Source organism: Electrophorus electricus, chromosome 25 (genome assembly GCF_041902795.1).
Source record: "Electrophorus electricus isolate QZ-2024a chromosome 25, ASM4190279v1, whole genome shotgun sequence".
Lineage (NCBI taxonomy): Eukaryota > Metazoa > Chordata > Actinopteri > Gymnotiformes > Gymnotidae > Electrophorus > Electrophorus electricus.
The window spans coordinates 8190001-8211256 of record NC_137521.1 but is presented as its reverse complement, the minus strand read 5'-3'; the positions used below and the strand labels follow the sequence as shown (position 1 = coordinate 8211256).

Here is a 21256-nt window from a genome sequence, read left to right as displayed (position 1 = left end):
GCATACCAAACTATACCCTTTCTAAAAGACCGCAGATTTTTCTGTATAACCATCTATACACTGTAGCCTTCACAAATGTTTATCCAGAATGTTTTTCAGAAAACCAGATTAATCTTTATGCATTTACCTTTAATAACCACATTATGGAGGAAACTACCTAGAGCAAGTCTCCTTTTTAAAAAAGCTTGAAATGTCACTTGGGAGTGAATTTAACTCCACCCCTGGAAATATACAGTACTTCAAGATTACAGTAAACTCAAATAATTAATGGCCTTTTGGAACTTTTTCCCCATGAAACTAAGTGCTTTTTTTTTTTTTTTACAGATCACATTCTTGCCTGCTGATGTAAAAGGTTCTTATCTCAACTTCATTCCTTTACCCTCCAGCAGGGAAAAAAAAAAGCATGACTGGTTTTCTTATCCGAAAGTGCCCCCTTGTGGCTACCAAAAGTAGCATTTGTAGAAAATGGAAAACAAAACCGGTTCACAGTGCAGGGTTGTTGGGTTGAAACCCATTTGGGGCAGTGTTAACTCGGTACATTACACTTACCTCAGAACTTCTATATTACCAGTTCCACTTCTCCACAACTGCAAACATTAAAGTTGTCAAGAAAATCATTTCTTGTAAAATAAGCCTCTTGTTGAAAGTAAGATAAAAGTATACACACACACACTTTAGAATTCCGCTATCTTCTACTAGTCATGACACAAATATACAAGATATTTAGCACTGACCTACAAAAGGAATGTTAGTTAGATTGTGTGTGTGTGGGCCTTCTGGACAGTATAAATGCTTATTCAATCTGTAGTAGTTTAGGCCCTGTTTTAGCTGCAAAGGTGCATCCTGCTAATGTGTGTGCATGTCTGCACTGGTTTCAGTACTAGGTGCTCTCGTGTAACACTGGAATAACCAGTTTGCTCAAAACAAAACCAAAAGGAGACAGTTCTAAGACATGATTTTATTACCACAGCATTTGTTTGGCTTTCAGTCTGAACATAAAAATCTCCAATGAGTATCAGATCAACCAGAACAAAGCAGTAGTTATTTGTACAAAAGAGTAATATAATGTATACTGAACATAAAAAAATAAATGAACAAAAAAAGAAAAAAAAAAAAAAAAGAAAAAAAGTGAAGGGGGCAAAGGAGACCTTCCACATAAAGGCTGAGAGGTTTTCAGAATTGTAGCGTTCTGCCCGTGCAGAAAAAAGAAAACCCCACAAACACAAGCAATCTACCAAGAACAAAACAAGTAGTGAGTGGGGCTGTCCATAAGAAGGACGTTACATTCTAGGATTCCAGCCGCTGAGCTGGCCACAGGGATTGGGCACTTTTAAATCACTAGTGTAAACTAGATTCTCGCACTGTCAGTCCAACAGTAAGACCTTTAATCCAATCATAACCTGTGAGAAAAGCAAATTAAGAGAATATCATCAAACCCAACCCAGCATGTCGAAGTACAATCACAAGTTGTCATTTTGAAGTTGTTCAGGCAAAGATAGTTCCTTTAATGCAGGCCAAACAAGTTCAGGTACTGCTCTAAAATAATAAACTGACTGGAATCATTGCAAAAAGTAAAACAAATTTGATCATAAGAGCATTGTCAGCTATTTGTCAATTTGAAGATGTATACACATTCTGTCAACCTGTTGAGCTTTTTCTGTTTGACTTGGAGGAAATATTTGCAGTCAACCATCAGCAACCTCTAATAATAACAGTAATAATCATATGTAGATGACAAAGTCCAACCTATGGCAAGGCTGCTAAATCCTATGACCAGTCTCATTTTTCTCCATGTGCTGGTGCTTTGTTTATTTATTTGATTGACCCCCACTGCTCTCTGTCCAGGGAGGCTGAAAGATCTGAAGAATGCTGATAATATGTGGTCCTAAATCATGGATGTTAGTCAGCATTTTCTATCCACTAGTTTCTTTGTCAAATAGCCCATGGGAGGGGAAAAAAAAAAAAAAAGGGAGATCACTGATCAGGTTTATGGTTTACATGAGCTTAGAATTAAATGTACAAACTTAAGTCGATGAATTTGCACTTATTTTAAAAAATATATATATATTAAAAAAAAAATAATAATTAAAAAAAAAATCACCCTGATATACTTTAAATTAGCCAATAGTCTATAAGTGTTCTGTACTAGTGACACAACTAACCCTTGCACTTCAGGGAAGACAATAGGCAGGTGATTTGCCATAATACAGGAACACAAAGTCTAAACTGTCTCCATAATAATCAGACATGCTCACAGAACAAAATCACTTAAGCCTATCTGAACCAAAAACCATATCTTCAGAGACCTTAGCTAAAAAAAACTAACTAAAAACACGCCACCATTTTATTCATGCATCTTTCCTCCTACACTGGCTTTTGGCCAAGGAACATAAGTATACAAGTGTCAGCTGCCATTATAAACTTTAAGCTGAAAAAAAGGGATTGCCTGTTTCTTGTTCTTGCACCTCATGAACCCATTTATAAGGGACCACAAACATTCAAGTGTACTTGTATATTGCTAACAGAAGAAGTGGAGGAGGAAATGATGGCCAAATCCAACCACTACAACCCTTCCTTTAGCACCATAACAGCAGAAAATACTGCACTGAAGTAAGCAACCAGACTTAACTCTGCCACCTGGTGGCTGGATTCTGAGTCGACGTGAAAGCTGCGATTCCCTCCAGTATGCTATGACTGCAAAAAGCGGGAAAGGGTTTGGAATTGAGCCAGTGTGTCGTGGGCTGACCTGGCATTGTTGTGCGTTATTGCGGCCTGGGAAGGTTAAATATTCATAACCTTGTGGTAACGTTTAATGCAGCGCTAACTCCACCCCCTGCCTCCACTACAGATTCTGAGCCAGAAAAGCAAAGCTTTCAATTACTTTTATAAAACCATAAGAACAAGTATAATGTCCCTGAAAATGCTGATCAGATACTTCCAAGCTCGATGACAAACAAAATAGGTTGAAAAGAATACTATGACAGAAAATCTTTAATAAAAAAGAAAAGCACATTCCAAGAGTTCATAAGAGCCAAAGCAAAAACAAGCAACAGGCTGAGTGGACGTGACTCGTCCATTGGAGCCTCATCATTGCATCTTATATTGTCATTTTGCTGTTGAAAAACTAAGTGCAAATGTGACCTTTGGAAGTGGGCAGGAAGAGGCGGGCTAGAACATGCTCATGGCTTGCTATCCCACCTCTCCGTTCAGGCCCTATCGAGAGCGCACATGCACACACCCACACAATCACACACACAACCACACCTCAAAGCACAAAAGCTCACTCAAGTGAAATAATTGAACAGGCCTTACAATGAAAACGACATGAGAAAGAAATGGCCAAGGAAATGCTGGGCTACTATTACAAACACCAGAAAGCTGAAGCCTGGCTAACTGTGTCTTCTCTCACTAAAACAGAATGTGAGATCAGAGCATCAGGACATGTCACTGACCATCCTTAAGTATATATACACATTCTGTTTCATCTAAGGAAAAAAAAAAACAAAAAACAAACAAAAAAACAAACACACTTCCCTTTAGCCTAGCAGGGAGCAAGCTCCCACCTGGCTTATAGAACAGCTCATTCACAAACATGCCCTGGCATCAAAGCAGTCTAAAAGAGAACATGTACATGTATGACTGGCAAGTTTCTTTCCGAGTAGGAGAACTAGCCTCTCTCCATACAGAGAATGAGCAGGCACCTGCTGGATCCTGGCTTCAGTACCACTCTTTCTCTGTCTCACTCACACACACCCCCCACTGCTGTAGATTAAGAGGCACTGTTAACGCATAACAGGAAAAGACAAAAGAAATGAAAGCTCTAGGAAGGTTCAAGAAAGGTAAACAGACCACACATACAATATATCTCCCAACTACACACACATGCACACAGTGAACACACTAACATTCCCTTGCTTATTGCAGCAATAATAAGAGGGTTTATTTGGATAAGTAACACCTGGATGCCATATTTGGGTGACACCTGATATCTGACGCCCTGAGATATTGAGAACATAGACTATGTTTGTGTGTGTGTAAAATGGGGGATAACAGTAGTTTGGTTGCTTTTCTGCATCCTTTCCCAAACTAAGGAGAGAACTGGGATACTAAAAAACAAGTCAAAAGATAATATGAATAAAGAGACAGATCTCACTGGCAGATGGCTCTCCCTCTGCATCTCTCCCTTTCTCTAATGAGGTAGAGAGGGCTGGCTGGCCAGCAGAACCTATTCCCCCACCCCAATACTATCCCCTGATGGAGGGGAGAGAGAGAGAGAGAGAGAGAGAGAGAGAGAGAGAGAGAGAGAGAGAGAGAGAGAGAGACAGAGAGACAGAGAGACAGACAGACAGAGACAGAGACAACACATCAGCGAAAACAGAAACGGTAACAGGCATAAGCACCTAATACGAGTGCAGTGCACACACACACACTAGCCAGCAGGCGGCTTCTCTCGCCTGCCACACTGCCACCAGGCAGCACAGGCGGCATCTCTGGGGACGACCGTGAGGCTCTGGGCGGAGCCTCTGTTGCTGTGACTATGTCGCTTGGCTGGAGAGCATTGGCACCGTCAGGCTGATTGCTAGACAAGGACGACGTACCAGGCTCACCCGCTACCGGCCGCCTGCGAATCTCTGGAGGAGCACTATAAGAGGGAAACCCCCCCCCACAGAAACAGAACAACAGATGAGTGAGACTCACATCTTGTTTGTTATCTTTGCCAACATGTACACAATTAGCCATGTGCAGTGTTGCACACTACATAATGCGTTCCAAAAAAGTTAACATGCACTATGTAACTTACTATCAAGGCAGTGGCAGAGAATAAGAAACCCATTATTGGCACATTTTAGCTACAGAATTGCTCTCGCCTTGAGATTTCCTATATACAATTTATACAGCTGATGCACAGATACAGTTTTAGTAGCAGTAGTAGTAGTAGTAGTAGTAGTAGTAGTAGTCGTAGGGGTGTGTGTGTGTGTGTGTGTGTGTGTGTGTGTGTGTATATATATATATATGGTTCTGCATGTTACCTGTGTGTGCGAATATCATTGCTCTCCTGAATCAGCTCATGGAAAAAACGTATTGTGGGCTCTAACTTTACAGAGTCACCCATGCCGTTGTGGGGACCTTTTGGGGGTTGCGGCCTAGGTGGGGGAGTGAAGTCTGGTGGAGGGTGTTCCTCATTCGATAACTCCTTCCATGACTCCTTAACATCCCATGCAGATGAGCAAAACCATGACATGTCACTATGTTATTAAGCCATCTCAATTAATGCCAAAACTAAAAATATTTTTTTTACATTTTGGCACTCAAATACATTCACAAAAGAAATTACAGTTACAAATTAATTTTAACACGCATATTGTACATATGAACTTTGCTTACCATTTCAGGTGTGTCTCACCTGGACAGATGTGTCTCCCATGATGTACTTTGCTCCCTCAATAACGGCGAGGTAGGAGAATCGGAGCTGGTCTGCCGTTTGGATCAGACCCATCCGGTACCGCCTCATGTCCAGCAGAACATCCTTGATTCGGACAGATGATGGGTCTTTCCGTAGAGACATCTCCACATGCAGAGGAAGAATTAATCTTAAACCATCAATGGGTAGCTTCTTAGTAGGCATACGAGTGGATTTTGAATTACTGACAGGATCGGATTCAATCAAGGGATTAAACCTAAACTAACAGCCAAAATCCAATCTAGAGGGAATTGGTTTTTCTTCAAACCTTTAGGCCAGACTGAATTCTCAGCCCTCTGCATATATGAGACCTCACTCTAAACAAAGCATTAACACACTCTGGTAGTTTGAGAACAGATATGCAAACATGCTACAACAGTATGCCTAAGTGCATGCTATTTTTACTGCTGTTTTGCTGCCTCATTGGGTAAGACATCATGTTCTTTCTCACTATAAAAAAAGTGCAGATGCTCTGACAGAAAAGAGAAGAAAAAGATCAGAAAACACCATATCTCGGTGATCCAAGAAATTTCCTGAGAATGAATGACTTAAAGTATAAAATTGAAATAAAACAGAAGAAAGAACAAAAGTAGGGAAACAAACATTTTTAAAAGTCAGATAAAAAAATTATAGGTGCTCTCACCAGCAGGAGGCAGGTGTCTACAAGGCAGAAGGTTCCCGAGCGGCCGATGCCGGCGCTGCAGTGGACTATCACAGGGCCCTGGTCTGAACTGAGGCAGCCCGACTCACGCACCTTAAACAAGAAGTTCAAAAAGGATGCCGGAGACTCTGGCACGCCGAAGTCAGGCCAGGTTGTGTAGTGAAAATGAAGAATCTCCCTGGTTTCCTGAGTCTGGAAACACACAATCGCGCAGAGTTTACAACTCTCAAGTATATGCAGGACCAAGACCTGGATCCCTCTGGTCGTTACAATACAGCCATTAGCCAAAACACAAAGACAATGAGGAGAATGTGCTCCCTCACCGTTAGATTCTCCAGCTCCAGCTGCCTTACTGTGTAATATGACTTCACATCCTCTGAAACCAGCATCAGCTTGAAGTTTGTGTCCTCAAACATGGCTTCGCGCTCCTCTCTCTGAGGCCAGTACTGTGCACACTTCACCTGAGCCAGCAAAATACACAGCAGCATGAGGTCAGCAGGAGGTCAGCATGAGCTCCACAACCCAGGGGGCCACCTCACCTAGCCAGGTGTCAGCTTCTGCTAACAAATCTGTTCCAGGGCAGTGGTATCTCAGTAGTTAAGTTACTGGACTAGTAATCAGAAGGTTGCCAGTTTAAGCCGACCACCACCAAGCTGCCACTGCTGGGCCCCTGCGCAAGACCCTTAAACCTCAATTGCTCAAGATGTATTCAGTCATAATTGTAAGTCGCTTTGGACAAACGCGTCAGCTAAATTCCATAAATGTAAATGTTCCACAGCACTACAAACCTGTTGGAAAAAACAAACAAAAACACATAAAACATTCTTGTACTGCATCACCCTGACAAGGCCATCAATCAGTACACCCATTCAGGGCATTCAGAGGCTTCACAAGGATGGTATGTACACATTTAATAAAGCATTTATCACACAGCATGATCATCACCATCCCATAGGTAGACATTTACTTACCAGCAGCTACCAAACTCACAGCATTAGCTGTTTAGAGGAGGCCGATGATTAGCACCAGCAGGTGTTATGGTTGATTAACCTGCTGAGTCCAACTAAAAGGAGCAGGTGAAGGGGAGGAAGATAGGGGCACTCACCGAGCCTTTTTCAATAACACGGTTCAACATGACAACCCCACGAGTCCTCTGTTCCCAGACCATTTCCCAGAAATGGCCACATGTGTTAGGTAAAGGACCCTGCAGGGAGAGGGAGACAAACAGATCAAGTACTGAAAAAACTCCTATAAAGTGGAAGGATGCTTTAAAACAATGGTGAGAATCACCACTGAGGCAGAACATTCGAACAGGCTTGATGGGTATTTGGTAGAACTTACTGAATGCCAGTCAATTGGCCTCTCGCCTTTGGGAGAGAGGGACCTTTTTTCCAAATAAATAATCATGATGGAAAATGTCCTTTTCCTTTATTCACATTGGCTGTGTACAATCAGAATGTCTCTACTCTATTCCACTATGAAAACATACTAAATTGAAATTTATCCTGAGACTTGCGGTGACTGAGACCACTGAGACAATTGTTTACATAATTAAGTTTATTAATTTACTCATTAATGCTATTAAATTGCTAATGGAAATTCCAACAGTCAAACCTGGCAGCTAGCTCCGATGTCCAGAACCAGCCAGAACCAAGCAGATATGTGACCTTGGTGATGTGTGGGATTCTACGTAAGGGTGAACCCCCCCCCCAGCTGAACACAAAGTAAAAGGCACGTTCAGGCGCGTCTTTTCGTTTCGCACAATGTGGGGACGAGCAGCTCTGAGAGTGAGGAGCTCTTGATTCTGACGCACTCTCGGGTATTTCACAACATGCTCCAGACAGGCCAGGAAGCGTCAACGGCGTGAAATAAACATCTGAAACTTCCTGCACTTTCTGCGAAGCAGTCATTAACCTCCCACACAGGGCTTGCACCAGAACCATCAATGTCATCCACATCATTACTCAACTGAATAATACCAGTTCATATAAATCAGCCATAAAGTATTAGGAGAAGATTAAACCAAATATTATGATGCTGATTGCCATTTTTGAGGAACAGACTACATGTCTGCTAATCATTGGATCTTTAATCTATTAAACTCCAACCTTATTTTTTAGTTATTTAATCTTAAAGGATGTTACTCAATAACCACTTTGAATTTTTAATGAAACTAATATGAAAGACATGTTAGGTACAAGAGTGAGGAATGAGTCTAGAACGAGCAGTGGTTCCTTGGCATGTAAAAGGTGCGAAGGATGAGAAGAATGTTTGGACAGTTTCATATTTATTTATATTAATAGTACTGCAGTTTTATGGATCTCTCCCATTTACTAAGAATAGGCAGATGCACAGATTCCTTTGAATATTGTCATCGAGACCTGCACATTTGATCCTATATATCCTCTCAATATTATAGCCCCATACTCTAAGTCCCATATCAGACATTCATCCCCATTAAAGGAGAAAAGCTACTTCATATCTATAACTCAATTTGAGAGTTTCCGATATTGAAGCTGTATTTAAAAATAACTTCTGATATTATAAGCTAAACAAGGCACACTGTGCATAATTTAGATGCCAGGATGGGTGCCAATATTTTAATTGAACTCAGCAAACCACAAAACCGATAACTCATGTAAGCAGATCTGATGTTCAAAATGTGAATGGCCAACATTTTTGTTTTTTGGCTGGCATAAAGTCGCTGTTGGTTGGCTGTCACTTTTTCATTACTACCATTTTTTCGTTTTGCATTATTAGGTCACAAAAGAAAGAAATGGGAAAAGGAAAATGAGAATCCATTATTTAAATGCATTTTACCATTAAATAGTCTATAACTTTCATTGGAATAAAAAAATAAAAAATAAAAAAAAAACTTAAAAAAAACTTTTCTGCCTTCAAATTAAATGTTAGGATAAATATGACAAATCTTTTTGATGTAAGTACACTTTCAACAAAATTTGGAAAACAAACTTCCAGGATCAACTGCTTAAAAAGTAACCAAAATTAGAAGTGTAAATGTTATATGGATTGAAATACTCTGGTCCTTTAATCTTCCCTTCCCACTTATTAAATGTCCTGCTATGAAGCCTCCGATTCCTGTGCTGTACCTTGTCTTGCCTCCTACTTTGGCTCATGTCCATGTACTGAGATCACCATCCAGCCTGAGACCATCTCTATACATTTTACACTGCTTGGCAAAGCTGCTGTGAAGTCAGAGCAGGATCTGTACCATTCCACAGAACAACAAGTCCTAAGCTCCACAATAGGCATCTAATGAGGCAGCCATGGGTAAAACTATGCTCCCAGAGGATTAGCATCTTTTGAAGGAATGCATGAATGATGTACAATGCTGAGAGGTGTACGGTGAGAGGTTGAGAATTTGCTGAGGTACTTCAGTAACATGCCCATGTTCCTCTGAGACATTCCCAGAGTGAGAGAGAATTCTACGGAAAGCATGAAGAATTTCATGGGAGGGTCATTGGGCCTAAGCCCTTGTCTTCTAACCTGAGTGAGAATGTAACTTCTCTGTGCTTCCTCCATGGAGATCAGACTGGCATTGATGTAGTCATTGCTGGCCAGCTGAAGATGAATCCGGCTATGGTCGACTAGTAGGGGTGGGGGGAGGGGAGGCGAGAGAGGGAGAGAAAGAAAGTCACATAAAGTGGCATACAGTGACAGTCATGCAGGTGCAGCTGAGGAGAAATTCCCAGGGGTATCAGTGGTAACAAATATTATAAGGCTTTTTTCAGGTCCTTTTCTCAGTTCCACCAATAGAAAGAACACGTGTTCCTGATATTAGTTTAGCAAAAATAGCCTCAGGCTAGAGATAGCAGTGGCTTTTGTTTATATAAGTGATGGTTGTTGCACTCAAAACTCAAACCAAAAAAAAGAAAAAAAAAAGAAAAAAACAAAAAGAGATGGGGAATAGAGAAAGCACAAGAGAGAAAAAAAAAGAGGAAACCACAGCAGCACTGCTCTCTATAGACACTACGATGATGAAGAGAAGAGGGGGACACAAATATGGCATTGTTAGTGCTAAATAACTCCAGTGCCTAGATAATGTATCTTTTTATGAACCCTTCACTGAATCGCTGAACTCCATGATAAGTGATATTTTAACTCCTCTTATTTTGGGAGTCACAACAAGATGCGTTATGGCGTTACTCTCAGATACACACAAACCAATTTATCAATCATCTTACAACACTGATCAAGTATCAGCTCTCTCATTAGTACATTATCCATATCAAATTTATATGGTTACAGATCAGTGTACTTATTCCAAGACATTTTGGTCCTGAGTTGCATGCATAATTGAACACTTGATAAAAATAAAATAAAATAAACAAAAAAACACATTAAGCATGTTTAATAATGGACTCTGTAGAACAGGACAGCTTTCACCCATATCTTTTGAAATAAAAAAATGAATAGTCTCTAAAATACACACATACATGGGCTGACATCTCTGTAGCGATTGCGGATTCTGTTCTCTGGAAGCCTGGCAATCTTGCAGGGCAGTTCACTTGATTGTTGTCTGATTTCCTAGGGACAAACAAATATGTATTACACCAGTTACAGAGGACAATGAAAAATGCCTTCCAGATAAATAGATCAAAACCTACTTAATTTTGCACAGACTGTGTTACTAATTACTAGCTAGTTTTCCCATTCAGAACATGTATGTGTGTATATGCAGAAGTACCTCTACCCTTTGCTTCTTTATCACTTTATCTCTATTTAAATTGATTTAGGTTGTACTTTACTCAACCATACATTGCTGTCTGTGGGGAAGCATTTGATGTTTCGTCAATTATCACCTGCCACATACACCGATTAGCACAACGTCAAAGAGATGAGATGGTCTCCACAAGTTTTTTCTTGAATTTTAATTAGATGCGCCAGCGCAATAACACATTAATATAGCTAGACATTCTCATTAGCTGAAGACTCTCTTTAGCTAGAATGACAGGCGTGTCAAATGAGCGGTCAGTGGTCTCGGTTTTAAATTGGAAAAGGAAAAACACAAGATTGGTCAATATCCACTTTACCAGAAACGTCCTTGTCGGACAATTTTACTTTCCCTTACTAAATTACCTAAAGCTATGCTAGCTAGCAGCTTCAGAAAGAACATGTCTGTCTTAAGAGATGAGTAGGGTCAGTCAATAGTCAAGCCATTAATAAGACAAATAACCGCATGCGATTACGACAGACTAAAGTTTATCAAATCTCGAAATCATACAAGTAATCCCGTAATGCAATATAACTTCTATTATAAAGCTTGCTAACAAATGTTGGACAAGTCAGTCCGCCGGCTGGAATAGCTACCTAGCCGTTATATAGGTAGCTAACTAGCTAGCCTTCATAGAACTGCCTCAGCCAGCTTCGCTAGCCATCACCCCAGCTAGCGTTAGCTGCCTGCTAGCCAGCGTAGCTCTCCAGCCTCAATCATCTCACATTAACAAGTCAAACCTTACTGATGTAGCCAAGTGTCAGTGCGATAAAAGCAAATAAAACAAACGAAACGAGGTCAAATTTACACACGGGACAGCGGCTCAGATTTCGCCAGCTTGTCGGCTAGGTTATTTCACAGTATTCGCCATCTTAGCTAACTAAAATAACACTTATGAGTGTAATATTTATTTGCCTGCTAGCTTCATACCTGGTAAATGGCGTTCCAGTTCCCGGATTCATCAATTTCCCGAAACTCGGCTTCCATTGCCGTGTTTTAGTACCCCGCTCCCCTGCTACCGATCGACGACTCCCTGTACAATACGCACAACCGAACAGGAAACTGGCGTCAAATCACATAGACCACACAGGTTCCGAAAGTCTTAATGTATTTGCTGAGTGAATATATTAATTTTTTTAATGTTGCTGTTGTCTCTTTGCCTGTTCTTACCGGAAACACGCTGCACGTTCCTCCCGTGCTACCGCACTGCTCTTCTCCCCCAAGATCGACTGAACTTTACCAATCAAAGGACGAAGGCGGCAGAGGTCGCAAACGAAAACCCCAATCACCACACAGTGCTGGGGCGGAGAGCGCAAGTGTTAAAATAAATGATTTCTGGGTTGTGTAGTATTTTAATTTTTATGTCTCAGTTTGAGATGTAGAGAATAGAAAAATATATTTAGAAATTGTGAAAAGATTGTGTGAAAGGTTACAAGTGCAACGAAATGTCTTACTTCAATTTGTTCTATTTCCTTTTTATGTAGTACATTTAACCCCTTTAACCCATTTAAGCCTACTAAAAAACAATTACTAAACAACAACTACTACTACTACTACTACTACTACTACTACTACTACTACTACTTCTACTACTAATAATAATATCATTATCATCATCATTATCATTATCATTATCATTATTATTATTATTATTATTATGTCGTTGCTGTTGCTGTTACGAAACTATTATTATTACTACTGCTTCTCTTGGCCTACTACTACGTTTTAAAAAAAAGAACTACCAGTATTTTTTATGTCTCCATAACTAATGACTTCAATATTTGATATTTAGGTCACATGTATTATGTAGGGGCTGTTACAGTGAGTCATCGCTGCTTTTTTGATGGTTATACTTTATTTATACCTAAAAAATGTCATTTGCTCTGCCAGGCTTACATTACATATTTTAGATGCCCGTCTAGGATGCCTTAATGGTTTCTGTAGGCCCTTCCTCCTTTATTTACTATGCGGTGACTTACTGCGTTGTGTGCTGACAGCCGTTTCCAGGAAGGAAGTATCTCGCTAGCTGTATCAGATAGCTAGCCATGTTTTTTGCGTTGTAGTCAGAGCCAGTAACGTTAATGTAGTGTCAGAAAAAAAATAGTTTATACCTCAGACTCACAGAAAAGTAGATCTTTCAGACACGTCCTTTTTAGATCTCTGTAACAGAAACCCCAAGTGGATATTAGCTAGCTAGCAAGCAAACGGATTGTCAACGCTGGTAGTGTTAGATGACACTAGCTAGCGTGTGCTAACTAGTGTGTGTAGTCAGCGACTTTGCAACTAACTAGCTATCTTGAAAAGTCCACTTACATAAAAGCTAGTGACAGTAGACTTTTGAGTGTGTTTAAATCAACGCTTTCCCACAGCAACCCAAATCAGGTAGGAGCAGTTACAAGTATCTTGTAATGTATCGAAATGTATAATCACTTACTTTAATTCGTTCGCACATTTGGAAAGTAAACCACTTGTTATATTAGCAGTCGGGATCTAGCTAGATAGCTATCTTAACTAGGAAGTTAAGAATTGGAAGTGGACGAATGTGCACGTTTTCAGTTTCTAAACGAGAAAATGGTTGTAAAACCAGCTGCCTAGTTCTGCCATTGCTGAAACTACTTGAATAAATAGTTTTACCACGTCATTTACTCACATTAAATATGTCAAATCGTCAGCAATTGTATTTTGACAACTCTTTGAACACTGTTGTGTCCTACACTTTTGTCCATATAATTAACATTTGCTTTGGTCAGACTGAATTAAAATCAGTTATGACAAAGTTATGTATGACTACATGAACCCTAATTTAGTAGTAAAGACAATAAGAGAACTAATGAAACATTAATGTTCTGTATATATACCCACTCTGAAAGTTTATTGCAAGTACTCACTGTCCCATTTCATCTTATGCTCACAGTATAAATAGGTCAGTATTTTTAGTCTGATCTTCTGTTTACAAATAAATCTCAAAGTGATCTTAACAGCATTATGTTAATCTATGTCTGTTTGAAATGTACTACTTAATTAACACATTTCTCAATTTATCATTCAGAAAATACCACAGGACCTTGATTACCAACTGCAGGACAAGGTTTAACCTTTTGGGGAGCTTTAGGTTTCTCTCCCCATGACAACGCGACACTATGACAACGGCAGCTCCAGTAGCGATGCCGAGTGCCAAGGCTTGGAGGATGAGAGCAGCATGGACAATGTGGAGCTTGCCGAGCTTGGACCACTGCTGAGTCTAGAAAAGGCTATAAAGCTCAGAGTGAGTGATGTCTTGGATCAAAACATTGAAAGGCAAACAGAGAAAGAGGGAGAGAAGGAAGGAATACTGTTGTGTTGCTAGATATGATGAGGTGATTTTGATGCATTGGTAGCCTTAAAAGCTAAAATCTAGCTAACCAGTCAGTACTGATTTAGTCTGTCCCAATCAAGAACACTGCCTCTTTACACTTGAAACTACTTTAATATTCATGTTTACTGGCAGCCTTCTGCACCTCTTGCTGTACCTTGATGTCTTTTTAATTGGAACCTTATTTACATTAGAAGGGTGCGACAGCATTCCCAGGTGCAGATGTTGGTGATGATGACAGTGACAAAGAGGAGGAGGAGGAGGAGGAGGAAGACTTGCGGATTGTCACACTGCCTTTGCAAGCGCACCATGCAATGGAAAAGATGGAGGAGTTTGTACATAAGGTAGCCCTTTCAGAAGCCATGCACGATATACCTATAAGGCTAGGTTTAGGGATGATCTAGGTCAGTTCTGTTACTCTGTTTGTTATAAACAAGTCTACAATCGTTTGGCCTTCAGGTCAGACATAATTCCTGATGTGTGATGGTCAAATTTGCTAGCGGCTGCTCTGTGTTTCATATACATTGGATAAGCACTTAGCTGTTGACCTATGTATGACTGTACTCCAAGGTATGGGAAGGACGTTGGCGAGTGATCCCTTTTCACTTGCTTCCTGACTGGCTGAAAGATAATGACTACCTACTTCATGGTCACCGCCCACCCATGCCATCATTCCGAGCCTGCTTCAGAAGCATCTTCAGGATCCATACAGAAACGGGGAACATCTGGTCACACTTACTGGGTCTGTGACTAAGACTGTATGCGCATGTATATGCGTGTATGTGTGGTGGCATTTTTGTTTCATGTTTCTGAAAAGCGTTTAGTTGAAACATATTTTCTAAGTAGCTGTAACTTCTTTTTTTTGTCTGTTATCTTTTTGAGACTATCACAGTCTGTTATCTTTTTGATACCATCACTGGTCATTATGTCTCTGACTTCACATTTATTACAGCTTGTTTGACTTTCAAATTATGATTTCTAGTAGTCCAGTAGTGCACACAACTTCTTTAAGAGTATGACTAACAAAATAAAACACCACAACTGTCAGAAGCTGTAGATATGTAATGATGTTTAATTCAGACTGTTTATTAGCATTTATTAATATTTTTATTGATATGTTGTTCCTCTCAGGGCTGATTCTCTTCCTGTGTCTGGGCACTCTGACCATGCTGAGGCCGAATGTGTCCTTCATGGCTCCCTTGCAGGAGAAGGTGGTGTTCGGCATGTTTTTCCTGGGTGCTGTGCTCTGTCTCTGCTTCTCTTGGCTCTTCCACACTGTCTACTGCCATTCAGAGAAAGTATCCAGAACATTCTCTAAGTGAGTATTTGTGTGTGTGCCCTTTTGGTAGGAGTATGAAAATGCTGGTTTAATATGCTTGGTTTGGTATTTACTTGGTGAATGTTTTAAGGTGTTAGTTGAGCTCTAAATTTTGAATTGTGATTATGTATATTTTTTTATGTGTTTAATGTATATCTTCATTGTGTGTGTGCATGCTTGCGTGTGTGTGTGTGTGTTTAGGTTGGACTACTCTGGCATAGCTCTGCTCATAATGGGCTCATTCGTGCCGTGGCTCTATTACTCGTTCTACTGTTCTCCACAGCCAAGGCTCATCTACCTCTCTGTGGTGTGTGTGCTGGGCATCTCTGCCATTATTGTGGCACAGTGGGACCGCTTTGCCACGCCACGCCACCGACCTACACGTGCAGGTAACATAAACACACACTCACTCGTGTAATGCACATACACACCAGAAGTCGGTGCATGCAGGCAACATGCTAGTAAAATGGACCCAGACATGAAACTCCCCCTTGTACCAGTAAAACACCTGTCTTCTACCTATGCAAAACACCTACTTCTGATCATATGTGTTGCATAGAGCTGCTCACCTGTAAGGATGAAAGTTGTTTAGGAGTTGTTTTGGTTTATGCATTCAGGTGTGTTCCTTGGCCTGGGGCTTAGTGGAATCATTCCCACAATGCACTTTACGATCACTGAAGGCTTTGTGAAGGCCACAACAGTGGGCCAGATGGGCTGGTTCATCCTAATGGCTGCCATGTACATCACTGGAGCTGGCCTCTATGCTGCACGCATCCCTGAACGCTTCTTCCCTGGGAAATGTGACATCTGGGTAAGACATTACAACAGACAACAACTTGGAGTTAATATAACATGAAGATATTCTGTGTTTGCAGCGATTCAATAAGAGCATATCTATGTGCATCATTGTATCTTTATGACATTTAGCAGATGCTTTTATCCAAGGTGACTTACAGTTATGACTGAATACAGTTTGAGCAACTGAGGGTTAAGGGCTTTGCTCAGGGGCCCAACAGTGGTAGCTTGGCAGGGATGGGGCTTGAACCAGCAACCTCTAACAATATTGTAGTTAAAATAACCTAGATGCCTTTCAAGCTAACACCTGTATGTCAAGTTCAGTTTCTTTTAGACTTTCAAAATGCTAAGAACACTGTATTCTGTATATAGTTCTAAATCTGTGCATACTGAAGGGGTGAAATTACTATACTTGTAGTACACTTAAATATGTACATAACGTCAAATATGTACTATATATGTGTGTGTATGTGTGTGTGTGTATATGTGTATATATATATATATATACACATATATATATGTGCTTGCCTCGGGGGGGGGGGCTGTTGTCTGTGGCTTGTTTTGAATTAGATCCATTAATATAATGCTTTGTTATCTCTCTCTGCTCTTTTACACCAAACCCCCCCCCCCCCCCCATCTCAGTTTCAGTCTCATCAGATATTCCATGTGCTGGTTGTGGCTGCAGCATTCATTCACTTCTATGGCATCTCCAACCTGCAGGAGTTTCGCTATGGCCTCGGAGGTGGCTGCACAGATGATTCCCTCCTCTAAACCATGCCATCATCCCTACTACATCCTACTAAATTCTTTCCCTACTGCTTTCCCCATCATCATGTCCCTCTTTCTCAGCACTGGAGTGCCGATTGAACCCTTTTGGAACAGTCACAGCCAGAAGCAGCCAGTGCATCCAAAGTGAACAAAGATCAAAGCCTGTACTGACTAATATTTGTTATTGATTTTAAGGGTGATGACGACATGTTTGTGATCACATGTTTTATCATTGAAAATACTTGAACGTTTTTGATGAACAAAAATCTCAGATCTGTGTTTAGTGTTCACAGTTCAAAATGTTTTTAAAAGTGCATCTTGGGACATTTTTAGTGATAGATCACTGACAGCTGTCTGAGCAGCACTACCTCTTTTTCTCTGATCCAGTCTCTGCACACTGTCATTTAAGCATGCTTCACATCTGTGAGCAGGAACTATTGGTTTGGGGAACTATAATTTATCTAATTTTACAAAACCAGAACTTTATAAAAAATGGTTATAAAATGGGAATGTTGTTCATTGGCTGTAAATATTGTCATATGATGTAAAGATTGTGGCAAAACTAATTTTCTTAGATAAAATTTGGTTGTTGGAAGTTTTCCTGTAAAGCATCGGTGTGTGGTTCTGATTCATAGAGACAACTCTTTCTACACCCATGGTCCAGTTGAAGTAGTCCAAACTCATTTATTTAAAACAGGGCTGGGTTACTAAAAGCATCTTAATAATAACATTAACTAGAACCAATGCTCTAGTCTTTACTTGTCTCAAGATCCTTTTACTCGCGTTCAAATCAAGTCCTGCTTGGACGCCATCTTACATATTGCTCCAGAAGAGGGCGTACTGGCACTGCTCCCCTTCCTAGCACAATCACAGCGCTAACGTACCCAAAAGTGACAAATAAAATCACGGTAAACTAACAACAACAGCAATAATAACCTGGCACGCTTTATTTACCTCTTTTTCAAAATTATTGTTATTCTTGACTCAAAGTTTGTTTATTCTTATCACAGGTTACGATAACGTAGTGACGTAACGCTAGCGGTGTTTAGGCTGCTAACTACCAAGTTGCCCGAGGCAAGCAGCTAATGGCTACGTAAAGGTTTTTTGTTTTGTTTTTTTTACCACGCAAGCCCTTGAGCAACTAAGTTAAGATAGCTAGGATGGATTTCTAACTTGTAACATTTTAAGTGCCGACGAGACGTACACGCGACATTATTTTATTTGTGTTGTTTTAGTTTGTTTTTAGCATTGTTTTCAGCACGTTCGCGGGGGGATGAAGCTCTGTCGCCGGTTGGTGTAGAATTACTGCCTTGCCTAGCTACTTATTCCAAGCGCTGTCTCTTCTACCACTGCTGCGTTAACAGGTGTTTATGCATTTTATTTGTATGTTTTCTATCCGTTTGTGGGATTTATTTGTATCCGTTTACAGGGCTCAATTTTATGGTAATTGTTATACGTTAGCGCCTAGCTTCAGGTGCTAACTTGTTCCAGGTAACTAAAAGCTAGCTTGCCAGTATTTAGCCAGTCAGTTTGCTAGCTGGATTAGCTATCTAGTAAAGACAACGTGTTTATTCGTTTCCAGTATTTTGGCCACGGTGGTAGCTGCATTGTTTCTCATCTACACTGGTTAACTTGTACGCCACTACCAGTAAGCTCTAGCTAGCTACAACGGTTCCTTGCTATTAAAGTGCGTGATGGTGCAATACCTTTCACCTAACGCTACGGGCCTTGTCACAGAAAACGGTGAATATTGTAGGTAGACCTCGGGTTTAGGAATGACAAACGAGCTAAAAACTAGTATTATTTTTACTTAATACCTAACCTAAGTTGAAGCACAGCAGTTTACGTCATTGATCCGCACTCACACCTCACGGTTTGTACATTGCCAGTGCTTCGTGTTTTCTTCTAGGCAGTTGGCCACAATAAGTTGTTTATTATTATTATTATTATTATTATTATTATTATTATCATCAGAAGTTTTAGATGTTCTTGAACATCTTGAGCCGTCATTGGTCTGTCTCCATGTTTATTGCATGTCAGACACGCTGTTTCCCTATTTTATATCCATAATTAGGCCTGCTATGCCGAGGATGAAGGTAAAGAAAATGCTTAAAAATCAGGCTATTCGAAGGAAAAGAACGTGTTCTATTAGCAGTTACTGTAACGCCTAACATTTATATAGTTTTATATAGTAGTTTTTCCCCTAGCCCAGGTTTAATATGTACCTGTCCAAAGACACCAGTTTTAAACTCATGTTCCAGTGAATTGAGTCGCTGGTAGCAGAAAAAATTAAATGTGGTATGAAGGGATACTGAAGAACCAAGGTTGGAAACTACTACTGCAGAGGAAGGCATGCCATCTCTAAGATGAGAAACCATGAAACTCCCAGAACAGTGCTGAGTTACCCCCAAATGAAAACAACCACAACAGTGACTATTGTTTCTTCCTTATACCTTTAAAGCCTTTGGCCATTTAAGTCCAATTTGCATTATTGTTATGGTTAAGTGTGTGGGCTTTGCATCTGCTGTAAATGTGATCCTGGTTCTTAGTTTGCACGTTTCAGGGTCCTGCCCAGTGTACCGTTTTCCAAGGTTTGCATTTACCAAGGATTTCCTAGCAGAATTCCTTTTTATCACATGACCTTCAGTTTGTATTCACCATGATTGTTCATGATTATTCACCCATTACTGTTGAATTAAGTTTGCCCCTGATCAGCACTCTTACACTTGAGATCTTTTTTATGAGCACAGACCTCAATCTCACTTCATCACCCTGCACTGCCTGTGGAAGTGTCGCTCTCCCCCATCGCCTGTCACCATGGCGCCCAAAGACATCATGACCAACTCGCATGCGAAGTCCATCCTGAATGCCATGAACTCCTTGAGGAAGAGCAACACGTTGTGTGACATCACTCTTAGGGTGGAGAACACAGATTTCCCTGCCCACCGCATCGTACTGGCTGCCTGCAGTGATTATTTCTGTGCCATGTTCACCAGTGAGGTAATCACAAAGCATGTTCACTAGTCATACATTGCCAAATCTGCCCTCAGGTGTGCTCTGTGGAGTTTTTACTCTTTATGGTATTATTACTGTCACCAGTTCATGATAATCCATTTGTACCCATTTGTAAAGTTAGCAAACCTTTTTTTTTTTTTTTTTATCTCTATCCTGCATTATAGCCTAATAATTATTTGAGTTTTTCACTTTACCTTTGCTTTAAATTAATGTAACCATTCATTTGAAACAATGCAGGACGTTGGGTCATGTTAGTCATGTATATGGATACAGAGCAAAAATAAACTTGTTTAATACATTCTTTCTGCTGTCCTGTCTCTACCCCTCTCCTTTCTTCTACCTTTCCAGTTGGCTGAGAAAGGGAAGTCTTTTGTGGACATTCAGGGACTCACTGCCTCCACCATGGAGATCCTGCTGGACTTTGTTTACACAGAGACGGTGTTAGTTACCGTGGAGAACGTGCAGGAGCTGCTTCCTGCCGCATGCCTGCTCCAGCTTAAAGGTAAACACTCAAAAAATTACCTTCTGAATTCATGTGACAAGAGCTTTGCTACACATTCCTTTGGTTATGTGGGTAATGGAATTCTGTATATTGTCATAATACTAAGCTAGCTCTTTCTAGTAAGAACACTGGCTAGAATGTGTGTGTCCTCTAAGTACATTTGGAAGTGTGCTTGCATACTGTTTCACTTCAGTGGTGGAGTTCAATGAAGTAGATAAGCGTTCAATTTACAAGTGCTCATATAGATGTCAGTCTTTTTGGTGGAATTGTGTAAACCTGCACCTTATGGTCCCGAATCAGAGGAACAGAACCATTCAGAACCATGAAGCACTGAGCGGCGTGCTCTGTGGGTGCTGCCAGAATAAACGAGTCATCAGCAGAGATCACATCACAGACCAGAGCAGAGCTCAATCTGTGAGCATGTGTGAGCGTGCAGAGCCGTCCACAGCCTCAGCCTCCTCCACGCTTCACCCATCAGACACAGGCATGGCAAAGGCAACACGTGCTGTTCAGGCAACAGATGAAGTCAGCCCGCACAGTCTCAGCCACCTGCCGTTCTGTAGGAGACCAGCATGAGTCTGAGCCTGTGGGACCTTATGCAAGATGTGGACCACTGTCATTAATGCTCAGCAGAAGCCTCTTCATTCTC

General features: G+C 40.7%; 3 protein-coding genes across 6 annotated transcripts in view; 2 read left to right on the top strand and 1 right to left on the bottom strand.

The window, feature by feature from the left end:
* Positions 1–943: 943 nt before the first annotated feature.
* On the bottom strand, positions 944–12164 carry ptpn1 (protein tyrosine phosphatase non-receptor type 1). The gene is made up of 10 exons (XM_027001353.3): positions 12028–12164; positions 11788–11890; positions 10580–10670; positions 9630–9730; positions 7228–7326; positions 6446–6583; positions 6105–6314; positions 5405–5566; positions 5031–5206; positions 944–4642 (listed from the first exon to the last, which is right to left on the bottom strand). Exons 2-10 carry the CDS (start codon positions 11842–11844, stop codon positions 4366–4368), a joined length of 1311 nt encoding a protein of 436 aa, XP_026857154.2. The 5' UTR covers positions 11845–11890; positions 12028–12164; the 3' UTR covers positions 944–4365.
* Positions 12165–12799: 635 nt separating this feature from the next.
* Positions 12800–17698, top strand: adipor1b (adiponectin receptor 1b). Of its 2 annotated transcripts, none has more exons than XM_081707937.1 (8): positions 12800–13239; positions 13907–14122; positions 14407–14553; positions 14780–14951; positions 15341–15527; positions 15729–15916; positions 16145–16338; positions 16965–17698. In XM_081707937.1, the coding sequence occupies exons 2-8, from the start codon at positions 13982–13984 to the stop codon at positions 17091–17093; spliced, it is 1158 nt and encodes a 385-aa protein (XP_081564063.1). In that variant the 5' UTR covers positions 12800–13239; positions 13907–13981; the 3' UTR covers positions 17094–17698. The 2 variants fall into 2 exon arrangements, with proteins under 2 accessions (XP_081564063.1, XP_035378124.1); XM_035522231.2 differs by having other exon boundaries at positions 12810–13239; positions 14404–14553.
* A 147-nt stretch (positions 17699–17845) lies between these two features.
* The window catches only part of klhl12 (kelch-like family member 12), an 11162-nt gene continuing 7751 nt past the window's right edge, over positions 17846–21256 (top strand). For 2 of the 3 annotated variants that reach the window (XM_027001407.3, XM_081707936.1), the window contains exons 1-3: positions 17846–18454; positions 19841–20090; positions 20454–20607. In XM_027001407.3, the coding sequence (XP_026857208.1) occupies positions 19908–20090; positions 20454–20607 (337 nt within the window). In that variant the 5' untranslated portion in view covers positions 17846–18454; positions 19841–19907. Of the gene's footprint in view, positions 18455–18475; positions 19520–19840; positions 20091–20453; positions 20608–21256 lie in introns of those variants that run through there. The other variant, XM_081707935.1, reaches the window with a different exon arrangement.